The following is a 22,487-nucleotide window of genomic DNA, read 5'->3' as shown; positions in this document are numbered from 1 at the left end:
TCTCTCTCTCTCTCTCTCTCTCTCTCTCTCTCTCTCTCTCTCTCTCTTTCAAGAAACGTTCCAATAAAGGTAGAAGCTCTTGGCCGAAGGGTCTCGCGGAATCGATTTCATTGGTCGCATTTAAGCGTTATTACATTCGGTCAAGTGCCCCGAAATCCCCGAGCTCGTTGATCGAGAACAACCTTACGCTTAAGTAGAGTTTGTTTTTACTCGTATACAAGACTCGTAAAATGTTATTCGAAATTTTAACACGTCTTGAAAAGAAGTGCCAAATAATATTGTGACAGTGTAAGATAAGAATTTAAGAAAGATATCCGAAGGAGTTATTAGTATTTAATAGCGTTATATTATTACGATTAAAACTTTCATTTCCTTTGAATTGATCTTTTTATTTTTCTTATTTTACATCTTTCTACAATCTTTCTTACAAAATTTTTATTATCACAACTTTTTTCTCTTTTCTATTTTAATACAAGTTTATTAATAAGATAGCTACAAGATAAATATATCGGATAGTAGGAAATTATTTTTATCCTTATTAAATTAATCCCATGTAGAAATAGAAAACGGCAGGCTCTCTGAAGTCTCTGAAGTCGCTTCGTTGCAACAAAAAAAAAAAAAAAAAGAAAGAAAAAAAAGGAAAAAAACAGGAAGAAAAAAGAAGAAAAAAGGGATTTAGAAAATTGACTGTAAAATCGCATCCACTTCATATTCCTTTGATATCTCTTCTAATTAATACTTAAAAACGGGCCATCTTTTCATAGAAGTGGCTTGACTCTGACTCTAGTCGAGTTATCGACGCGCATCGTTTCGCTCTTGCCATTACGTTCGACGTGAGCGACACCAAAACGGTAGGGTCAGTTCGTCGAGCGTGAAATGGAGATAATGACTAGGGAGCCAATCAGCTAACCAGACCGAGTCAGGGAGGACTAATCAGGATAGATCTCTGCGTTGCGTTGCATTACGTTACGTTGCGTGCATTTAGTCGTCCGTGGAGAGAACGCTACGAAGAGATAGAGAGCGAGAAATAGAAAAAAAAGAAAAGAAAAAAAAAAAGAAAACAAAAAAAAAAAGAAACAAAAATAAACGAAACGCGAGTCAATCGTATTCACGAATGTCGTCCCGTCGTGAGCATCCAGATAGATTTACGTAACTTTACGATCGAACTTGGATAAAATTTCTCCGAGATTCAACATTTAAACGACGGATAAAGCTTTTTCCTTCTGTTCGTTTTAATTTCTTTTTGTAAAATTCTATCTTTTCATTACTCATCTGTTCATTTGCTCATCCGTAATTTCAATTATCTGCAATAACATCAAAGAATAAATTTATCATTTTTCTTTTCCCATACAGTCGCATCCCATAACGTTTAAAATCTAAACACGATCGAAAAGCGAAGAAAATGAATCGCGATATTTTAAGAACTTCGTTATTCGTCGTACGATTTCTTACGGTGAATGTAATTATTTGATTTCGAAATATATTAATTAATAATGCGGAAAAAATCGATAATTCCCTCGTAAGTTTACGTAAATATATATAGCGGTCGCGCTTATTTATCGTTCGAAGTTAATATTCGATGAAAATTGGTTTGGACGTCGTGTTTGCAGTATCTAAATTTAATAAACGTTATTTATTTGAGAACGAGAAGGGTAGAGAGAACGTGAAGTGGAAATAAAAGGTAGAAATAAAAGAAGAAATTCTCTAAGCACGTACTTATTCCCCGTCGACTACTGTGTTACGTCCAAGATGGAAGGAAGGTAGAAAGAAAGGAAGATAGGATAGTAGGTAAAAAAGAAGGAAGGAAGGAAGGAAGGAAGGAAGGAAGGAAGGAAAGAAACGATTATCTGCGGTTAAAATGGCTTACGGATATTCAACTACAGTCAAAGCCTGGTACACGGAAGAAGATTCGAGACGTCATTGTTCGGCCGACGATAACGAGTCCAGGATTTGAATTCATTGTTTCAAAGAGCCGGTTACAGAGGCTTTCCACAGGCAATATATTATCTGTTATTATTGCAGCCAGACTCGAACCCACAATAGCGGGCTTTGCGTGCTGATCTCCATATTTTAATTAAAAGCTCTTGGTGCTAGTGTTACGTTACCCTCACGTGTTAAAGTCAATCCGTGGATGGTACCGTCGCCGACTCGTAATACGTGAACACGCGTAAAAAGACGTATACTCAAGTGTGTACATACATGTACCCCAGACATACGTCCACGTGTTCGTAAGCAAACTTCTTTTCTTCTTCTTCTTCTTCTTTTTCTTCCCATTTTTTTCTTTTTTTTTCACAGGGGAGAGTCGGCGGGGTGGAGTAGCGGGAAAAAGAATCCGAGCAAAGCGTTTTCCGATTTTTCACAATTCCTTGATTTCCTGTCGTTCCTTTTCTGTCTTTTCTTTTCTTTCCTCGATAGCGATCACGATATCTCGTTCGGCAACATCGACGAGATCGCTCGTCGTTAAAAGTTTTTCGAGAAGTAGGATAGAGTATACCAAACGCTGATAGAATGGTCGAAGTTACAACGAGATTTGCGATGACTTACGCCGTGGATAAGGACGACGTAGGTACAACTCCAGTTGGGTTTGTGGTAATTTCTGCGACGATAAAAAGCTTGCTCGGTGTTGAAGGTACTCACCTACCTTTCTGCTCCTCCTTCTCCGCTGCGCTTTCATTTTAAAGGCAATTAATTTTCTCGGTGAACGCTCGCGCTCACCCGTTGGTAGCCAACGAAGTCACTTAACGAGCTTTGGCCCATAGACTAAAGAGAGATAGAGAGAGAAAGAGAGAGAGAGAGAGAGAGAAGGACGACAAGGACGAGGACGACGACGTGGGAAATTATTTGCACGAGCTTTATTATAAAGCCCTTAACGTACGTTAAAATGCACGATAACCCAGCCCTAAGGGCCATGTGGAACGATGCGTCGAGCTCGTAAAGCGATTTATTATCGTCAAATTGTCGAATGTATAACGATCTGCGTTGTACTCCGTGTCGTATACCACCTATCGATCCTTTCTCTACAATATAAACTATCCTCCCACGGGTACGGGCCAATTTTCTTGCTCTCCCGCGCATCGTTACTGCAAAATTACCAAATTTTAACGATAGATCGTAATCAACTCTATCATCATTTTCTTCCCTTCTTCCTTTACGTATCGCGTTTACGCGTAATATTATTGTATGTTTTATTTATATAGATTGAAAAAAAAGAAAAACAAAGAAAAGAAAAAGAAACATGCACATCGAATTTAGAGATTAATAAATTTATTTTTATCGTTAATTAGCGCCAACAAAAATAAAAGATCACGGTTGGGAAAGAAAGTATAATAATTTAGAGAAATAGAAATAGAGATAGAGATAGAGAGAGAGATAGAGAGAGAGAGAGAGAGAGAGAGAGAGAGAGAGAGAGAGAGAGAGAGAGAGAGAGAGAGAGAGTGGAAACGTATATCTCATAAAATACATCTATAGTTAGGTTTGGTAAAGCCGCAAAAGGACGTTGGTTTATCCTACTCGTAAAATGTGGCTAAGAGTGGGTGCGGTGCGTCTATGCGAAAATAGTAGCTCGTAAGACTTGAGAAGGTGGTGGAAGAGTAGGAATAGAAAGAGGAGGAGGAGTAAAAGGAGGAGGAGGAGGAACCGGATGGAGGGACATGGTGGCATATGCCGTATACGGGCGGTGCACTACTCGTACATCAACAACGTGATTCTCATGCATACTGGCCACATTGTGAAAGGCGGCACGTGCACACGTGCGAGACGTCCTTGTGGTATCTACGTACTGTACTTGCAAACGTTGAATTCTTCTTCCCTCTCCGTCGTCTCTTCGATCGTAATAGCTCGTACAGCGTGTGAAAAAAATAAGAAAAAAAAGAAAATAAATAAAACATAAGTAAAAAAAGAGAAAGAAATAAGAGAAAGTAATTTTGTAGAAACAAAAAGTAAATGGAGAAAAGTTTTATCACGAGTCGTCTTGCTTGTTCTTGCTCGAACGCGTTTCGAACATGTCGCTTCGACTTAGGAGTATTGTGTTATTATACGTAAGAGCGTCAGGAGCGTTTCACTTCGCTTATTGGCGAACGGAAGTCGAGCAGATTCGACGTCGTTGACTGTGTATACCCGCGTTGGAAGTGCTACGAGACGCGTCTACTTCACATTTACACACGCACGTGTCTGTATATTTATATGTATATATATATATATGTATGTATGTATATGTATGTATCACGTAGTACCATTTTGAGAACATGCTACAAGGAGAACGGAAGCTCTCTGAATTCACGCTCAATGCCGTTTAAAGCCGTTTGCCGTGGCTCGTACATGGCGCCAAGAGACCGATGTGGCTGTTACTTTCTTTTTCCTTTACCATAAAGAAAGAAAGAAAGCAAGAAAGAAAGAAAGAAAGAAAGAAAGAAAGAAAGAAAGAAAGAAAGAAAGAAAGAAAGTAGTAGTCCGCGATGGGGTTCGCAAAGTATCTCGCAAGAGTAGCTTCTGACGTTTAAAGCGCGATACATGCTTATAAATGAGAAATTCTTTCTCCTCGTTCTTTCCTTTTTTTCTCTCGACTTTTATTCGTGCATAAAAAAAAAAAATATCAATTTAATTTTACGACAAAGAATTTCAAACGAATTAATTCTTATATGTAAATGATAAGATTCGATCGATCGTAAATTAAAATTATAATATAATATTCGTAGAAAAATTTCAACGACGATTCAATATTCTAATATACTCAGTTATATATACACACACACATATATATATACATACGCATACATAGATCCTATTTCAATCGAGAAAAATTGCATGCATATTCTCGGTATTTGAACGAATCCTTTCGATTTCCTTACGAAACATTATGATATCTCGAATCGATCGTGTAACTTCTATTATTCCATATTCGAATGTTCACATTGTTGAATTGTTCAAGCGAGAACTAGCGTTTTCCGCATATTAAATTCGAAAGATACAGAATTTTTATACGTGGCCGGTGCAATTATATTACTTCGTATTTTTCTGCATATCACTTTATGGATATAAACCAGAGCGGAATTGCCGCGATAGATTCAAATATGCAATTTCCATCGTTTTTCTTTCGAAAGTAGAATCGTATCTCTTTATTTCTCTCTCTCTCTCCCTCTTTCTCTCTATCTCTCTTATTGAACAAGCGAGGGAGAGAGAGAGAGAGAGAGAGAGAGAGAGAGAGAGAGAGAGAGAGAGAGAGAAAGGATTGCATATCATTCCGCATACACGCGTATCCGCGTCTTCTCTCCCACAGCTAACATGCAAATTCTGTTCCAGAGTACTCCCGTTGTGACGCTAACGTCGCTCGAGCAAAATATATGCTAGATTTGATATGACAAACTGAGGGTAGTGTGCGCGCAGACGAAGTCGCGACTCCTCGCAGTTGTTGGATTGTCTATAGTGTTATCGTGCTTGCGATATCGCGCTTTAGAACGTGCCTACCGTTCGCAAGAACGAAGACGGATGCGAGCCAAGTTGCGGAAAAGTTGAAGAGCGTAAACTTGAAATTGCTTGCTAGAGCTTTATTGATCATCCGTATAGAAATTCTTCATAAGGTTTTTTTCTTTAACGTCAAACACTTCCCTTGATTCTCTTTCCTTTTTTTTGCTTCTTCTTCATCTTCTTCTTCGTCTTCTTCTTCTTCTTCTCTTTCTTCTTCTTCTTGTTATACGACATTTTTACTTCCTTTTTCTTTTTCTTTCCCTCTCTTTCTTTTTTTTTTCGTAATTTTTTTATGATCTTTTTAGTTGGAAACTGTCTTTATGAGCGTTAGTTATATCAACGTTGTAGATCACAAGGAACTTTTTTAAATAACGCGTAACGTGGCGGGTTTAAAGTAAGTAGTATAATTCGATATTAAATCAGACACCCGTTCATATGCCGGTAAATATGGTTTGTTAGTAGTAGCTCATACTATTTCTTTCTTATACAGAAAGAAAAGTTTCGTGTTTACAATAAAAAAGAAAAGAAAAATATATATATATATTTTACATTATCGGTTAAAAGGTTAAAAAATTAGATGTACACTTTAACGATACGGTACAATTGAATTTCGAACGTATTATACCAATTGTATGCATTTCGTGCATCCCTTTTTCCTTATTTATCCCGTAGGACAATACGAACCGAGTTATATCGCTTTAGAGATGGCGAAACTTCTCTCGTTTGGAATTTTTGAAAGTAGAAATTTTTCCGTTGGCTTATTTCGTTCTTTCGACTATTTAACTTGGCCTTTTCCCTTTATACTATACGACGAGTTTACGTTGCCCGCTGTAGGGCAATGGCGGAAAGGAACACTTTGTAGTAAGTAGCAGTAGTAACGGCCGTTGAAAGGAAGTAGGATCTGTCGAATACTATTGTAGAAATAGTAGTAGTGTTAGTATTAGTAGGTGGTACCCCACGAGCAAAGTTTCGACTTGTTGTCGTGCCGAAGGAGTTCGACGGGGAAGCTTGAAAGTTCTCACGCGGCAAAAGTAGAAACTTAGAGAGAGGAAATAGAGGGAGAAGGGAAAGGGGGAGGAGAAGTCGGGTGCGTCGAAAGGTAAAAGGAAGAAGAGTAGAAACATCGTAGCTAGGTATTATTCTTTGTCCGCGGGACGGGAGTTGGTAAGATTCGGGTCGAGTACATTCGGGAGACTTCTTCTCTATTCGGAGAAAGTAACTTTCTTATGGCACTGGACGTTTTCCTAAGAAACAAAGGAATCTCGAAAGAAGGAAGAAAGGAAGGAAGGAAGGAAGGAAGGAAGGAAAGAAGGAAGGAAGGAAGGAAGGAAGGAAAGAAGGAAGGAAGGTCCAAGAGTAAGACCGCCATCTTTCTTAAAGAAATCACGGCGATCCATTGTTTCCATTCTCTTTTTCTCGTGACTTGCTCTTTTTATTTCCCCTTTCTCTTGTTCTCCCCTTTTTCTTGATTCGGTTACCGAATCTAAGGACTTCGCCTTTGGGTTGTTCGTTCGGAATAACCGAGAAAAGTTAAATGGAGAATGCTTCTGGATAGGCTGAACAACGGTTGGTCAATCTCGGCTTACACAATGGAGGATAATTAAAGTGTAGTAGTAACGCAGGGCCAACCTGGTTTGGTTGTTTGTTCGTCGATCGTACGAACGATACTGGAAAGAGAAAGAAAACGCAGAAAAATATAGAGACTCTAGGGAGAATCGGGAAAGCGTGAGCGGACCGTGGTCACGTTAGCCCTTCATTTCGGTGCAAATGGATTTTTTTTCCAAATGGACGTTTTAAAAGTTTGCCCCTAGCCAGCTATTGTTTGAACGTCGACATCGAGAGAGAGAGAGAGAGAGAGAGAGAGAGAGAGAGAGAGAGAGAGAGAGAGAGAGAGAGAGAAAGAGAGAGACCAACACAGTGGTCTACCAGTTCGTCGAGGCTTTGATTAACTGGCGTCACGAAGCAAAGGCTCGCACGATTGTTTGCTACGAACTCGTAGCCGTTCCCTCTCGTTCTCCTGATTGCTATGGTTGTCGTTCCCGTCGTTCTGTTTCTCTCTTCTCTATCCTCATCTACCTCCTACTCTCGTGTTCCTCCTCCTGAAAACCCCTTTCAGTTTCCTTCCTTCCTTCCTTCCTTCTCTCAGTAACCGAGTCCGTTCCCGTTTATCGTACATCTCTTTACTTGCTTGTAGTAACATCCCCACAGAGAGACCGAGACGAGCTACTTTGGAATTAACCGAACTCGCTGATTCTCGCTAAGTCAGAGTGCACTTCGTACCATCTATTCTCTTTTACTCTATCCACTACGTGTATACATGACCTATCTTTGTACACTATCCTTTGGTCCGTTCTTTTGTCCTCGTTTCTCATCGATCTTTATCCGTGTACGAGTATCCGTGTGTCTCGGACTTCTCTAATAAGTAATTGTGACCGCTCATAAAGAAACGAACTTTCTATCTCTCTTCTAACGAACCCTTTTACTCCGTATAAAGACATTCCAACTTGAAAAAAAATTGATAGAAACGACAGTACGCTATAGATGATAAAAAAAAAAGAAATGTAAAGATTTTATTTTATCACATAAACTTTACCATTTCGAATTTCTTCAGAGAAATATATATACATATATATGATTCGTATGTGTGTCGATGTATGTGGCATTTTCTTTTTTTTTTATCAACTCTCTTTAAAATATTTCGTCGGTTTACATCAATCCGTATTTTTCTTTACCGTATTTTGAAATTTCATTTCGATCATAGAAAAGTTTGGAAAAGAGACTTTTCATCACTTTTGATTCCGATTGCGATCGATTTTACCAGCTCGTTTCGTCCCTTTATCTAACCGCAAACCCTTTTACTTCTCCTTCCTTATTCCTCGTCGCTGTTTCTTCCCCTCCGTCAGCTCTTGCAACATCGAAATTAATTCCAGACTGTTGCTTCCAACAGACTCCATCGAGGCACGATATAACTTTATACTCAAATGGAGCTCGTTCCATGGAACTCGCGTGGTATAGCCGATTAAATGAACGACCTAGCAACGCGCTATACTCGATGCCGTTCCTTTGTGTGAATCGCCGATATGATTATTCGAGTTTTGCATATAAACATTCATTAATGATATTTTCTACTTTAATCATTTCCGTTCCTTGCGAAAAAAAAAAATAACAACATGACACAATTTTCACGCGTTCTTTTTTCTTCTTCAACGTTTTCGTCAATTAATCGATAACGAAAAAGAAACATCATCATAACACGTCCTTCGTCGGAATACCCTTGAAAGATCAATAATTCATCATTTCTCCAAGGACAAATCCGGATCTATAGATACGAGTAAATAGATTCTACGGTACGGTGAGTACCGTGTATTTATCTAAGCCCTCTCAAAACCACAGAGTAAATATATTACTCCGACCTTAGATACCGATTCCAGTTTGACTTTGGACGTCTCGCGGCATACTCGTTGCGGCTTCTTCCGACCGCATTCCTAAAGTCACACATAGTTGAGACTTTGAGAGCTCACCAAGGTACATATCTTATCTTTGTCTTGAATATCTTGAATATCTTATCTTTTGTTACATCGATCTTAGATTCGGATATTGATTTTATTGAATCTTTTATATGATATTATAATATGTATATGAAAGTGATCGATAAATTTTATGTAACTATGAATAATAATCTTTTGTTAAGAAGAAGAAGAAGAAGGAGAAACAAATCGTAACAGTGGAAACATAGTAAAACGCATACACGCACACATACACATATATATATTACATACATATACATAATATGTATATACATATACAATATATATATATATATATATATATATATATATATTGTATACTATTGATTAACAAAAGTTAGTTTTAAATCTCGTAGGTCGCTCGACGACGTACTTTTACGAGGTACTTTACTAAAGAAAATTATTTTTCTTTTTCTTTTTCAGTACCAAGAGTTGAGATTGTTGACGAACGTGGCGCGACCACCGGCGATAAATTCTATAAAGCAGGTAGTACGATAGAACTGAAGTGTGTCGTTAGCAATATACCTCAACCGACTGGATACGTAACATGGCGGCATGGATCTCGTGCACTGAATTACGATACCACCCGTGGAGGAATCAGGTAAGTTGAAATCTACGTTCTGAAGGAGTTACACCTAGAAACGACGACGTCGTCGTCGTCGTCGTCGTTGTAGTAGTTACAGCTCTCGAAATTTACGTAGCTACGTTGGGATGTCCCGAATTGAAACGACTAAATTGTCGTCGGTAACACGGGAAATCGTAGAGAATGTTAGTCGATCGTAAATTTGGGATTGAATTTCTCGGAGGTAATTTCCGTCCTTTTACGAGATTTTATTTAAAAAAAACTTTTTCATTCGTATTTTTTTTCTACAGAGAAACATAAGTTTCGATCGTATCAATCATATTACGTAAACTATTTTGAAGCTGAAGGACACGCATTACAAGATGGTAAACACACACACACACACACACACACATACACATATACTCGTTAACATCCATCCTATATTATGTAAATATAAACAAATACATATATTTATATGAATATACACACACATATGTATATATACTAGAACTTACAAAGCACGTTTTTGTAGTCTTCCTTTCGCAGTTTTAACAGCGTTGTACTTCCTTCTAATTAGAATCGACGACCGCACGTAATATCTAACCACGAGGGAAGCTCAGATACGGTTTGCGGACACTCTAGTAATTTTGTTTCTTTTCCCCTCGACCGGCAGCCGATAGTTTATGCAAGCTGCATGGGAATTCTAATTGCTTCGATAAAGAATGGAGCGTTCGGTGAATTTTGAAAGGCTTTCATTAAAGTTGTCCGTGGTTCGGTGGTCGTGCTAGAGGGAAAAGGTGGAGAGAAGGAGATGGAGATGGTGGTTCTTCCATCCTCTTCAACCCCCTTTTACTACCCCTTCGTTCGAAGCCCTCCCAACCTCGCTCGACCGTGTGTGTCCTAATTGGTTATAGATATGGCGGAATTCATGAATTTCAAACGAGCTATACGGCCTGCATTCGTCCGTCAGTCCCATTCGTTAGCCGGTCGCTCGACCTTTCAATCGGCGATTCATCGATAAATCAATTTCAATTTCTCAGATACGGACGCAAGCGTAAATACGCGCTAGCGTGAATCCAGCCACGTTTTACGGTCAGTTTCGAACGGCTTAGGTATATGTATATATATGTATATATATATATATATATATATATATATATATTATATATAGATATATATATATATATATATTTCTACGTGGCTCACGAATAACGCTCCGACGATCCGTGCTTTTCGTCGATGACGCCTTTCGTTCACACGAATTCTCTTTATCGAGTCGTTTATCTGGCTATCTTCCTTCGTTTCGTATTTTTTATCCTTTTTTTTTCTTTTCTTTTCATACGTAAACCGTACGATTTTTCTTTTTTCTCACGATTTAAATACCTTTATATTTCTTATTTCCATATTCTTCTATATTTCATTATTTTTATAAATTAGAAGGAGTTTAAGAAAAAGCAAAACCAATCAAAGTAATTCAACCCATCGAACTGACAAATAGATGAAGGAATAATAACGATCCGTTGTTTTATATATATATATAGGATAACTGAGCATTTCTTTTGACGTCGGACAAAGTTTTACAATCCAATTTCTATTTTTAAATAGTAGTAAGCTTATATCTGTGTGTATATGTATGTGTGTGTGTGTTTTATTTGGCTATCAAAGATGGAAAGAGAAAGAGAGAATGCAGATACCGTATTAGTTATCACTGATAACAGTATCCTTTATTCCCTTCGCCGGTTTCTCGTTAACTCCGCGTCGAGTTCTTTTTACGTTGCCCTTCGCAACGCTTTACGAGAGAAAGAGAAAGATAGAAAAAGAAAGAAAGGGAGAAAAAGAGAAAGAGAGAAAGAGAGAGAGAGAGAGAGAGAGAGAAATAGAGAGAGAGAGAGAGAGAGAGAGAACGTATTAACTTTTTTATCCAATTTTGTCGCGCACGTTGAAATTTTGCATCTATATCGCAATTTCCCTCGTTTGCTCTGTCTCTCTCTCTCTCTCCCTCCCTCCCACCCTCCCTCATTCCCTCTCTCCCTCTCTCTCTCTCTCTCTCTCTGTGTATCTATCTCTATCTTTCTCTCTCTTTCATTTTCGCAATTCTTTACATGATTCCGAGAACGGTAGAGTAGTATGCAGCGTGTTCAATTTCAGTTTCATCAGTGCGACACGGAACCAGTTGGCTTTGTGTCGACGGTACGCTCTTTGATTTTGCGAAGGACCAAATGTTGTGTATGAAGTCTACCGAGAGCGCTCGTTAACGAATGCGTTTCGATTTTCCCGCTTTTTTCTCCACTGTTCACCATATCCTGTTGGTAGACTCCAGTTTTTGTTCTTTTTACTTCTTTTTTTTTTTATTTTTCGTTTCTTTTTTTCATTTTTTTTTCTCTTTTCTTTTTTCTTTTCTCCCTTTTATTTTTATTTTCCCGTTGTTCTCGAATCGAAATTTGCAGTCGACCATTAGAAGTCTACCGACAGTCGAATTCGGTCCGATATCTTGCAATATTTGTAAAATTTTCATATGACGCCAATTTCGTCCACACGATATCCGTGTCCATTTCGTAATTTCGATCGATGCGACTGTTTTGAAATATTATCTTTAAAAATTTCATAACGTAGGTCTAGCTTGTACTATTATATTTTATAATTTGTTTTCTTCTTTTAGATTTATTGTTATTTCTATGGCTATGTAATAATCGTTAGATACGATTTAATTGGAGATTTGGACGAATGAGAATTCGATTTGGATTATGTATGAAGATCGTAATAACGTATTACACGGACGTACAAATTCACAATCCGTTCGGTAATAACCATTAGAACTCGTAATACACTGTTCCTACAACCAATATAATCGGCTTCAATGAGATCATTGAGAAATATCCGTTTCTTTTTTTCTTTTCTTTTTCTTCTATTTTTCTTTTTTTTTTTTGAGATAGCAGTAGCCTTGAAACCTTGAATAAAACATTTTATGGTCTACAAGCCGAATAAATCCGATAATAGTCAATAACACAAATACAACATATAACACGTAAACACAAACACACATATATATATCCATTCGAAGATACATTCGAATAAAACGAAAGAGAGAGAGAGAGAGAGAGAGAGAGAGAGAGAGAGAGAGAGAGAGAGAGAAGGAAAGACAATAAAAGATGTTATTAACGTCGAAGAAAAGTCGAAGGACGTTCGAATGGAGGAGGTATGCCAACGATATTCACGGTGCATCGATGTCAGCGATGAACCATGAAAGGAGGAACGCTATTATTTACTATGGACATTCTATTATGGTTTGATTGCATCCGAGAAACCTCTATCACGTACCTTACCGCGGTTACGCGTGCGAGCAAGCGTATGCGCGCGCGTACGATGTCAACACGCGTAAGCGTCATTCCTATTAACGTGGTGTCGATGTACAAACACACACATACATTTGCATGTATGTGTATGTAGAGAATTCTATAGCAGAAGGTGATGTCTTCCGGTTATTGAAGCTTCTCTCTCTCTCTCTTTCTCTCTCTCTCTTTCATTACCTGTAAGTGAGAGTGAACAAGAGAGAGAGAGAGAGAGAGAGAGAGAGAGAGAGAGAAAGAGAGAGATAGATAGATAGATAGATAGAGAGAGAGAGGGAGAGAGAGAACTTGTTTAGCTTCTAGACGAGAAAGTTTAGTCCCTGTCAGTTTCAGGTGTTTCCAATTTAGTTCGTACGCGTAAAATATAATCTATCGACCTCATATACGAATAATTAATCCTCCCGTATTGCTGCGCTCTGCATTCCAATTTCATTTTGCTTTTCGTACCAACGTTGGTTAGCAAGAAGTTCCGATGATCATGGAATCTGCGGTACTATTATTCGTAAATTGTACAAGTCAGAGTATTTGCTAAGTATGTATGTTACGTATAAAGAGCAAATATCAAATACGATGGTTTATTTGGTATTTATGAATATTTAATAATAATAAATGATTAACTGATTAATTTTAATATAATATAATAGTTTTAACGATTTATTATCACTTTTTAATTTAGTCCATCGTTGTATCGAGGAGAACTACTTGACATTTATTCTATATCCTGTAACATATTTAATTTTAAGATAAATATTTCGAATTTTATATGACTAAAGAAATTAGTATCCATAACGAGCTAGAAATTGATTCTTAATTAGAAAATGAATGAGTCGAGAGTGTATATGCGCTTTGATCGTTGAATAGTTTTATCATTTAATTATGTAATCGTACACATATCTATAAATGAAATGAAAAGCCAGTCTTGTGAGGTAAGAATGTTTCAATTGGAGTGAAAGGTGTGAGAAAGAGAGAGAGAGAGAGAGAGAGAGAGAGAGAGAGAGAGAGAGACAGACAGAGAAAATGAAAATGATTAATTTGGATAGCGAACGACATTGAAGTTTATTTCATTTGATAAATCGCTTGTATTTTCCATCTCTCTCTTTCTCTCTCTCTCTCTCTCTCTCTAGATTAAATGTGGGTAAGCGTAATAACCGGCACGTAGATTCAGGATGTGTAAGATTGGAGGTAGAGTATACCGGGGAACTAGATCGACGAAGTTAGTTAGCTGCATAACATTATTATAGACTCGAGCGTACACCGCATTACACCTCGGTGTCTCTACCCCACGTATCCCTAACCTTCCGTCTATTACTCTTCACCTTGGGTCCTCTGCAAGTTGGTCAAGTCGTGAGTGCAAGCCCGAAGCATATATGGTTACTACGATGGCAGGGTTAATTTAATAAGGTATGTACTTTCTGACTATAACATAGTCGAAGAAGCCAAGTTATTGCTATAGTATGTTTTCCTTTTATTCTTTATTTTTTCTCGTAAAATTACTACGAGGGTATTGTATCTTTTTTTTCCTTTTTTTTTTTTATAATCGATCAATCGTCGATCAAGCGTTTTATTAAAATAAAATGTTCGTGAACATTTAATTTACATTTTTACGTCGAAAGAGAACGAAGCGATTATTTCTAATCTTTTAATCTTTCTTTTTTTTTTTTCTTTAATTACTTTTCTCGGTTATATAGGATTATTATATCATCATCGAGATCATCCTTCATCCTTTCCAAAGATAAACTTCAATATCATTTAGCAGATTTATCTTACTAAATGTAAAATCTCATTAACGTAGAATAAATATACATTCGATTAAACGAGTATCGTGCTAATTATCATTTTATACATTATAATTTCAATCCGACGTAGTTCCTAATAGTTAGTATCATTCATTATGAAAGACGTGAACACACGTTTGTTGGTCTGCTCGTAAAAGTTTTAACAGGCTTTTCAATAACGATGAAGTTATCGTGCCCGCGTTATTAAGTAGTTTAAGTAGTTTTATTCGCTCTTGAAAATTAAACAGGACGCATGATTAGAGAATGAAAGATTCTATCTGACAACTCTATTTTAAAACGCGATTTGTACAAGTATAATCAAGTACGATTAACAAAATTTCTTAACGTTTTACGGTACATTTGTTTAAAAAAAAGATCGAGATGAAGGGTGGCAAGCTCGTTGTTAACGATAGTAATGTAACTTTTTTTTTTGCCTCACCTACAATTTTGTACAATTCTAGTCTTATAAAAATCAACGTAAAATTTAAACAAAAAAACTGGAATAATTAAGAACATGAAATTGCGAAAATTTAAAACTTCAAATAACTTATTCCCATTATTAGCCGATTATACAGAGAGAAAATGTAATAAAAAAGATATTGGAAGCGTATTTAAAAAAAAATGATGGAAAAGTCGAACATTTCCGACACGTTTGTCGAAATTTCAAAATCTCTCGATAAATCCAATGGAAACTCGTTAATCTTCCTTATGATTCTAGCGCGTTATATCGAATATATGCAAAAAAAAAAAAAAAAAAAAAAGAAAAAAGAAAAAAGAAAAAAAAGGAGATAAAAAATTATCCATACATACCCTTTGTGCGTTTAAAAAAAGATATGTAACCATTTCGTCGAAACGTGTACCATAGATAGATACAATAAATAACCTATTTAAACGTCTCTCTTGATTAAATGATGCTTATTCAAGAACGAAAACCGATATAGACGTATCAACGAGGATTTTATTTTGATCAAAGAGTCGAATTTAGAGATGTTACGAATCAAAGAGAATCACGACTGTGTATTTTAGTAAATATGGCTTTTTGTAAACGAAGTATCAAGAGAATGATACAAGTATTTCCGGGAAATCATTTAACGTATCGTTCGTTATACGAAAATTTCTCTCTCTCTCTCTCTCTTTCTTTCTCTCTCTCTAACAATCTCTCTCTCTCTCTTCCTCTATCTATCTATCTCTATCCATCTTTCGCTTTTCGATAGTTGTGCGTGCATGCACGTGCGCAAACCCGTCCCATATCGGCACGTACGGTTTATACTCATCGAGTTTGTGCGATCGAGCGCAAACCCAAACGCAAAACCGGCGTGTTATTGGCCATCGCTCTGTTGGATCGTTCGTTCGTTCTGCTAGTCTCGACTTTGGTTCTCTCTCTCTCTCTCTCTCTCTCTCTCTCTCTCATTCTCTCTACCTCTCTCATGGTCTCTCTCTCTCCCTCCCTCTTTCTCTCTCTGTCTCTTTCTAGGGTTTGGACGTGCGGTACCGCTTGATCCATTACTCCGCAAATCAATTAGGACGCAGGCACGATCGGTACTCGCCGGTGGGAAAAAAAGCGTGACGAAAACAAAGCATTTAAATCGGATTTTGTTTTATCGGCTGCACACGCCGTGCCCACCACCGGCAAATATTTCAACGAGAACAAGGGGACACGTTCGAATCTCTCTCTCTCTCTTTCTCTTTCTCTTTTTCATTCTCCACTTTTTTCTAGTTTTCTCTACCCCCTCTACTTTTCCTCCTCCTACTCGTCCTCCCCCTCTTTCTTTCTCTTCTCTTTTTTTTTTATTTTCCGTGATACGATAGGACCCATATTTCAAAGCTCTCTTTCGTCCATCCGCCATTTTATCTTTTCCCTACTTGAATCTCTCTCTCTCTCTCTCTCTCTCTCTCTATATATATATATATATATATATATATTTCTATCTCTTTCTCTATCTTTTCCTCTGTCACTTTGCTCGCTTTTATCGAAACCGGTCGACCGGAAAATAGTCAAGTTATTAAAATCTACTACGTGAAGGTGGAATGTATGTAGAATGACATAGGATCGGGGTAAAAAGTTAGAAAAAAGATATTACTTTAGTCCGATAATCGTATCTTCGAATAGAATAATCCTTCTTCGTAAAATAACTTGGAATGGTGAATTAAAAAATTTTTTTATAAAAACGATTTATATACATCAAAGGAAAGGAAAATCGAGTTAAAACGTTTAAATTGATACCATGTCCATAATAGTAACCCGGTTCCAATAAAAATTTTAATATACGTACGTATACGTTTAAGCTTCATCTCTCAATAATTTTTATCTAGATAAACATTATAAATATTTTTACGCGCATTCGATAATAAAAATAATCCGCGAACACATTTCTATCTACGTGGACTACGTGTTTTTTTCAGTTGATTAAAAAAAAGAAAAAAAAAAAGAAAAAGAAAGAAAAAGAAAAAAGAAGAAAAAGAAAAAAAAAGAGAGAAAAAAAATAGAAATAAAAAATCCCTCTCATTTAATTCTTAACGATTTCGATTTATTTTTTACAAAAAAGAATCGTAGCTCCTCTCTTTCTCTTTATCTATTTCTAGTAGGTAATAATAGCAGTACCATATTCATTCGATTATACTCCATGTCGTGAATAAAAATTGGTCATTCGATTGTTCCTCTTAATGTAGGAATAAATTTCACCGTATCGATGAACTCCCGTGCGTTTTGGAAAGTATTGGGACCGGATAGAGAAAAGTGGGGTAGTTTTATTTACGGTGATCCGAGTACGGATCCTGTGCGCTGGCCGAGGTAGTTTCGTTACTCTTCTCGTTCGAGTAGAGCTGGGAGGTTGGTGCGTTGTGTCCTGTTTTACATTTTTACTGCGATGCCTGAAGCTTCGAGCAGTGGCTTCTCGTTGCCAGCTCGTACCGCACACAATCGTCGGTTAATGAAGTCGAAATTTAATAGGACCCAATCGAAAGCACGCTGATTGTTTTTCTTCGTCGTCGTCGTCCTTCTCTCTTTTTCTCTTTTCCTTTTTCTCTTTCTCTCTTTTCAAATGCAAACCAGAAGTTGCAAATTCTAGATACATTTCTATTTTCTTTTGAATTTTATCATTTTGCGTTTTGTTTCTCTCTCTCTCTTTTTGTCTTCCTTTTTTTTATTGTTCTGTCTCCGTCCCTCTCTCTTCGTTCATTCTAACGAACGTGGATCAATCATTTGAAAAAGATATTTTTTAACCTCTGTTCAACAACGATTAGTCATTGAATTTTTTTGCCTTTCCTCCTACCTCTCTTGTTGGATGTTTTATGCGCTGTTTAACGAATTTATCTACATCTCTATATCTATTCCTCTTACTCTCTTTCTCTCTCTCTCTTTCTTTCTCTCTTTCCCTCTCTTCCTCTTTATCCCTATAGTATCGTGCAATGCTATCGATCGAAGCGTTAACATGTGCGAGGTAAACTCGGAAAGGGCGTTAAGTGATTTCCTACGTGAAATATGGATTTTCCGTTTCGAAGCTAGTTCGTATAGTGTAGAAAAAGCCGCGGATATATTCACGGACGATAAATAAGTTATAGCGGATTTATAAACTCTCTCTTTCTCTCTCACTCTCTCTCTCTCTCTCTCTCTCTCTCTCTCTCTCTCTCTCTCTCTTCCTGTTTAATCAAAATTGTGGAGAGAATCGTGTAATTTTACGTTCGCTTATCCTTCGTGAGATAATGTTACTTAAGGAAATAATTACTTTAACTATGGATATACGTTCGAGAACATTAAACTCGAATGCTTTGAGCGAGCTTTTCTACGAGTTTCTTCTCTTTCAAGAAAACGTTGAATGATGAAAGTAAATAGAAAGGGAATGGTAGGAAGAAAAGAAGAAATGAAGAAGAAGAAAAAGAAGAAAGAAAAAAATGGGAAAACAATTTAAAAAGAAGCTCAAATTCCTCATGGTCGAGAGATAATGGCATTTATACTCGACAACGCCGTCACGATATGAGAGGAGATAGATTTTCGTGTCAACGTGTAACATCGATTTTATGCAAAATGGATTTATCCGATATCTCGCGTCATTTTACAGCCTTTAACACGTGTACGCGTGTCAACGTTTTCAGCGTTACAACCTCCTGTACTTTTTATTTCGTAAAGGTTTCACTGGTGAAAGTTCAAGTTCCTTTGATAAAACGATTTCGACGAAATCGAAGTACATACGTTTCTGTTTCTCGAGCGAAAGATTTCACGTATGTATCACATTTATCATCATCATCATCATTATTATTATTCGCGTTCTCTACGTGTTATTTACGTTGTTACAACGTTCCTACGTCAATTGCAACGTAACGATAGAAATTGAAATTTGCAACGAGGATCATAATATAGGAGGTTGGAGTTTCCACTTAATCGAGTCGGAAATTGAATAAACACCGTAGATAGATACTATGTATACTCGAATACTCGTGGATATGACGTTTCAAAGACACCACTCAAAATTTAATACCTATTATCGAAGAGACATTTTCAATGGCGACAGTTTTGCGGTCGATCGGTCGGTCGGTAGGTCGGTGGTCGATCGGTTGGGTGCAGCCACGCAGAAACGATTCGAAAATATTTTCGAACGAGGCGAACGCTTTGGCCGAGATCCAACGTAATTAGCAGTATTTTCGCGCGAAGTACCTTTCGACGGTATCGCAAATATTCTCTCGAAGTTCTCTCTGACTTTGGCACCGATCTTGGCTACCTATCGAACCTTTTTCAAATCCTCCTCTTTTCTCCATCTAATTCGACCTTATATTTAACCCGAGCCGATACGCCGTACCATATCGCCGACCGACTCATTATCGCTCATTGGATCTACGAGCTTTTTCACTTTGAACGTTCCAACTTTCTTTAATCCGAACGATCGCGATCGTAAAGGAACGACTTTTCTTTTTTTTCATTTCCAAAAGATCAATGCAAAAAGATTGGCGATCGTTTAAGAAGCTTATGTACCGTTGGAAGAGAAAAGAAAAAAAACGAGGAAGAGAGAGAAGAACCAAGATAAAAAAAGAACTTTCAAGTAACTTACTTTATATGATTTTCGAAAACAAAGAGAGAACTTTTCACTTTTCTACGTTGCTATAAATCGTATAAAATGCAATAACTTTATATACATATATATATATATATAATCATTTATATGTCGTTCTAATTATCGATATGAATCGACGAGTAGTTACGTATAAACGTTATAAAGTTAGAGCCGAAATTATTGACTTTTGTAAGAGAAAGACATTAAATAATTCTTATTAATACTTATAAACTTCACGGATACTTATAAAGGCATCTCGCGTTGTCGTCGTCGTCGTCGTCGTCCTCTTCTTCTTCGTCGTCGTCGTTGCTGCAAACAAGATGACGAAGTCGGAAACTGAAATTGAATATCCGATCCGAGGAAATGGCGATGCTGCCGGCGACGGCTCTTTTTGTCCCATTCGTCTTTGCTTCGATAGCGAACGATCGGGGAGAGAGAAAAGCTGAAAGAGGGGGAAGGGAGAATGGCAGAGATGCTGGAGAAGACGCTCGCACTTTGTCCCTATCGATACTCAAGCAAGCCAACACTCGATCCTTGGTTCGTTGTACCGTTCAGAGCTGCCGTGAAAGTTGGCAGGTATTAATCGTCCTTTATTCAATAATACTTGCCGTAAAAGCCAAGTTTCCTTCTTTCCCTCTCTCTCTCTCTCTCTCTCTCTCTCTCTCTCTATGTATGTGTATATATATATATATATATTGTTCTCTCTTGGTCTCTCTTGCTCTTTATCTTTTTCCAACGAGATCCAATCAAATTGGAAATTTTCTACATAAGCAAATGCGTACGTCGTTGGCACGTTAATGCAAAGATTTAATGAGATTTCGATCATCCATCTCTTTCTTTTGTGCTTTTCCTTTTCTCTGTCTTTCTCTTTCTCTTTCTCTCTCTTATACTCTACCTTTTCTAGAAATCGTGAACTTTCAACTATTTCTCTGTCTCTCTTTCTCTTTCTTAGATATCGCGAACTTTCGCTTATCTCTCCTTCTTTCTCTCTCTCTCTCTCTCTCTCTCTCTCTCTCTCTCTCTCTTTCTCTATCTCTTCTTATTCTTACGTAATCTTAATTCTCCTCTCACTGAATAGTCCGTGAGATATTTCGTTCGCTCGTTCTCTCCTTCGTTATCACTCGACACCGAAGTTTCTCACCTCGAACAATGCGACTCATCGACTCGTGTTTAAGAAGATATTTTCCTGTCTACCCGTAAAACTGAGACAAATAAAAACTTGTACTTACATTTCTTTTTGAAGTATCCTTCGAATTATCAAGTGATCCGATTTGAAATCATACGATCTTATTGATATAAATTATCGATAGACATCGTGTATCTTTTCTTTCTTTTATTGCATATTACTTCTCGATGATAGTAAAGTGATACTTTATTAACGAACAAGTCTTCGTAATACGTACACATATCAATTATTTATTTACACTGTTAACACAGCTGTTTATTTTTCTTCTTTCTTCTTTGTTACATCGTTTAACCGATTTTTTTTATTTACAGAAAAAGAAAAAGAAAAGAAAACAAATGTTCGCGTCGTCGAAAATTTTTTACTCCCTATAAAAGGATCGGGGGAGGAGGAAGAAAAAAAAACGGAAAAGAAAAAAGAAGTAAAGAAAAAAGAAAAAAAAAAAGAGAAAGAAACAGGAAAGAAAAAAAAAACAAATGGAAAAGAACTTAAACAGAATTTAAGAAGGGAATGGTAAAGAAGATAAAAAAGAAAAATATAAAGAATAAGTGTTGGTGGGAGTGGAAAGGAAGAAGGGAGAAGAAGGGTGGGATGATTTTCATACCCCTCCTTGTATCCTCTTGAGCGGCATCCGGAGAATTTAATTCCATTTTCAATTTACCTAAACCCCTTTACGCAAACTCCTCGGTACCTGCCATCCGCGCCTTGGTAGTCGTCGAGTATAGCCATGAATTTTCTTCTTCTCTTCGCTCTCGTCGACTGTCGACTCTTCTCTCTCTTTTTTTTTATCTACTCTCTCTCTCTCTCTTTCTCTCTCTCTCTTCTCTTTTTCCCCATCTCTCTTACCATCACGCTTTCACCGTTAACACGCAGCTTTACTCGGTCTCGAGAAGGAAGAGGGAGAAGCACACGTTGCTTCTTTCGCTTGGTGATCGCAAGTAGAACGGCTCGTGAATAAAAGCGACGACGACGAAAGAGAGAGAGAGAAAGAGAGAAAGAGAAGGAGAGAAGTAGGAGAAGAAGTTGGAGATGGTTCATAGAGAAGGAAGGGAAATACTTAAACTCTCCTTTTTTACTAAGGGTAGAAGTAGAAACGCGTCGTCTTAGTCTTTCCTACGCTGTTCAAGCAAGCTGGTACTATACTACTAGTCGAAAGCATTATTTCGTTGGCAATGTATATGTGCGCGTTTGCCTGCCTGCCTCTTTTTAGACAAGCAGCAGCAGCAGCAGCAGCATCGCGGAATCTCGCGAGCTAATTAGTTTTCAGTTCTTCCACGGCTTACTGTCACTCGCCAGCCTGCTGGGTAGAAACGCCATTTCTATCCTTCCTTTTGTCTCTCTCTCTCTCTCTCTCTCTCTTTCATTTCTATTTTTTTAGTCTCTTTCTCTCTCTCTCTTTTTTCTCTCTCGCTATTTCTCTTTAATTCCCTCTTTTCGTCAGCGTCTCCTTCGCCGAGTTTCGAGAGCATTTCTTACGTGCTTACCAACGCAAGCAAAGTCTGTCTCCCTCCACTCTTGTCACCAACCACTCTCACATCTCTTTCTCTCTTTCCCTCCTAGTATTTTCTGCGGTAGTTATTAC

The 22,487-nt window shown here is 37.5% G+C and overlaps 1 protein-coding gene across 3 annotated transcripts in view; it reads left to right on the top strand.

Moving 5' to 3' along the window:
* LOC122630271 (lachesin-like) overlaps positions 1 to 22,487 on the top strand; it is a 176,986-nt gene that overhangs the window by 111,250 nt on the left and 43,249 nt on the right. For all 3 annotated transcript variants that reach the window (XM_043814606.1, XM_043814608.1, XM_043814607.1), the window contains one exon: positions 9,414 to 9,591. In XM_043814606.1, the coding sequence (XP_043670541.1) occupies positions 9,414 to 9,591 (178 nt within the window). The remainder of the gene's footprint in view (positions 1 to 9,413; positions 9,592 to 22,487) is intronic.

The sequence above is a fragment of the Vespula pensylvanica genome, chromosome 6 (assembly GCF_014466175.1).
Source record: "Vespula pensylvanica isolate Volc-1 chromosome 6, ASM1446617v1, whole genome shotgun sequence".
NCBI lineage: Eukaryota > Metazoa > Arthropoda > Insecta > Hymenoptera > Vespidae > Vespula > Vespula pensylvanica.
The sequence above is the reverse complement of the archived record's forward strand: the minus strand, read 5'-3'. Positions and strand labels throughout refer to the sequence as shown.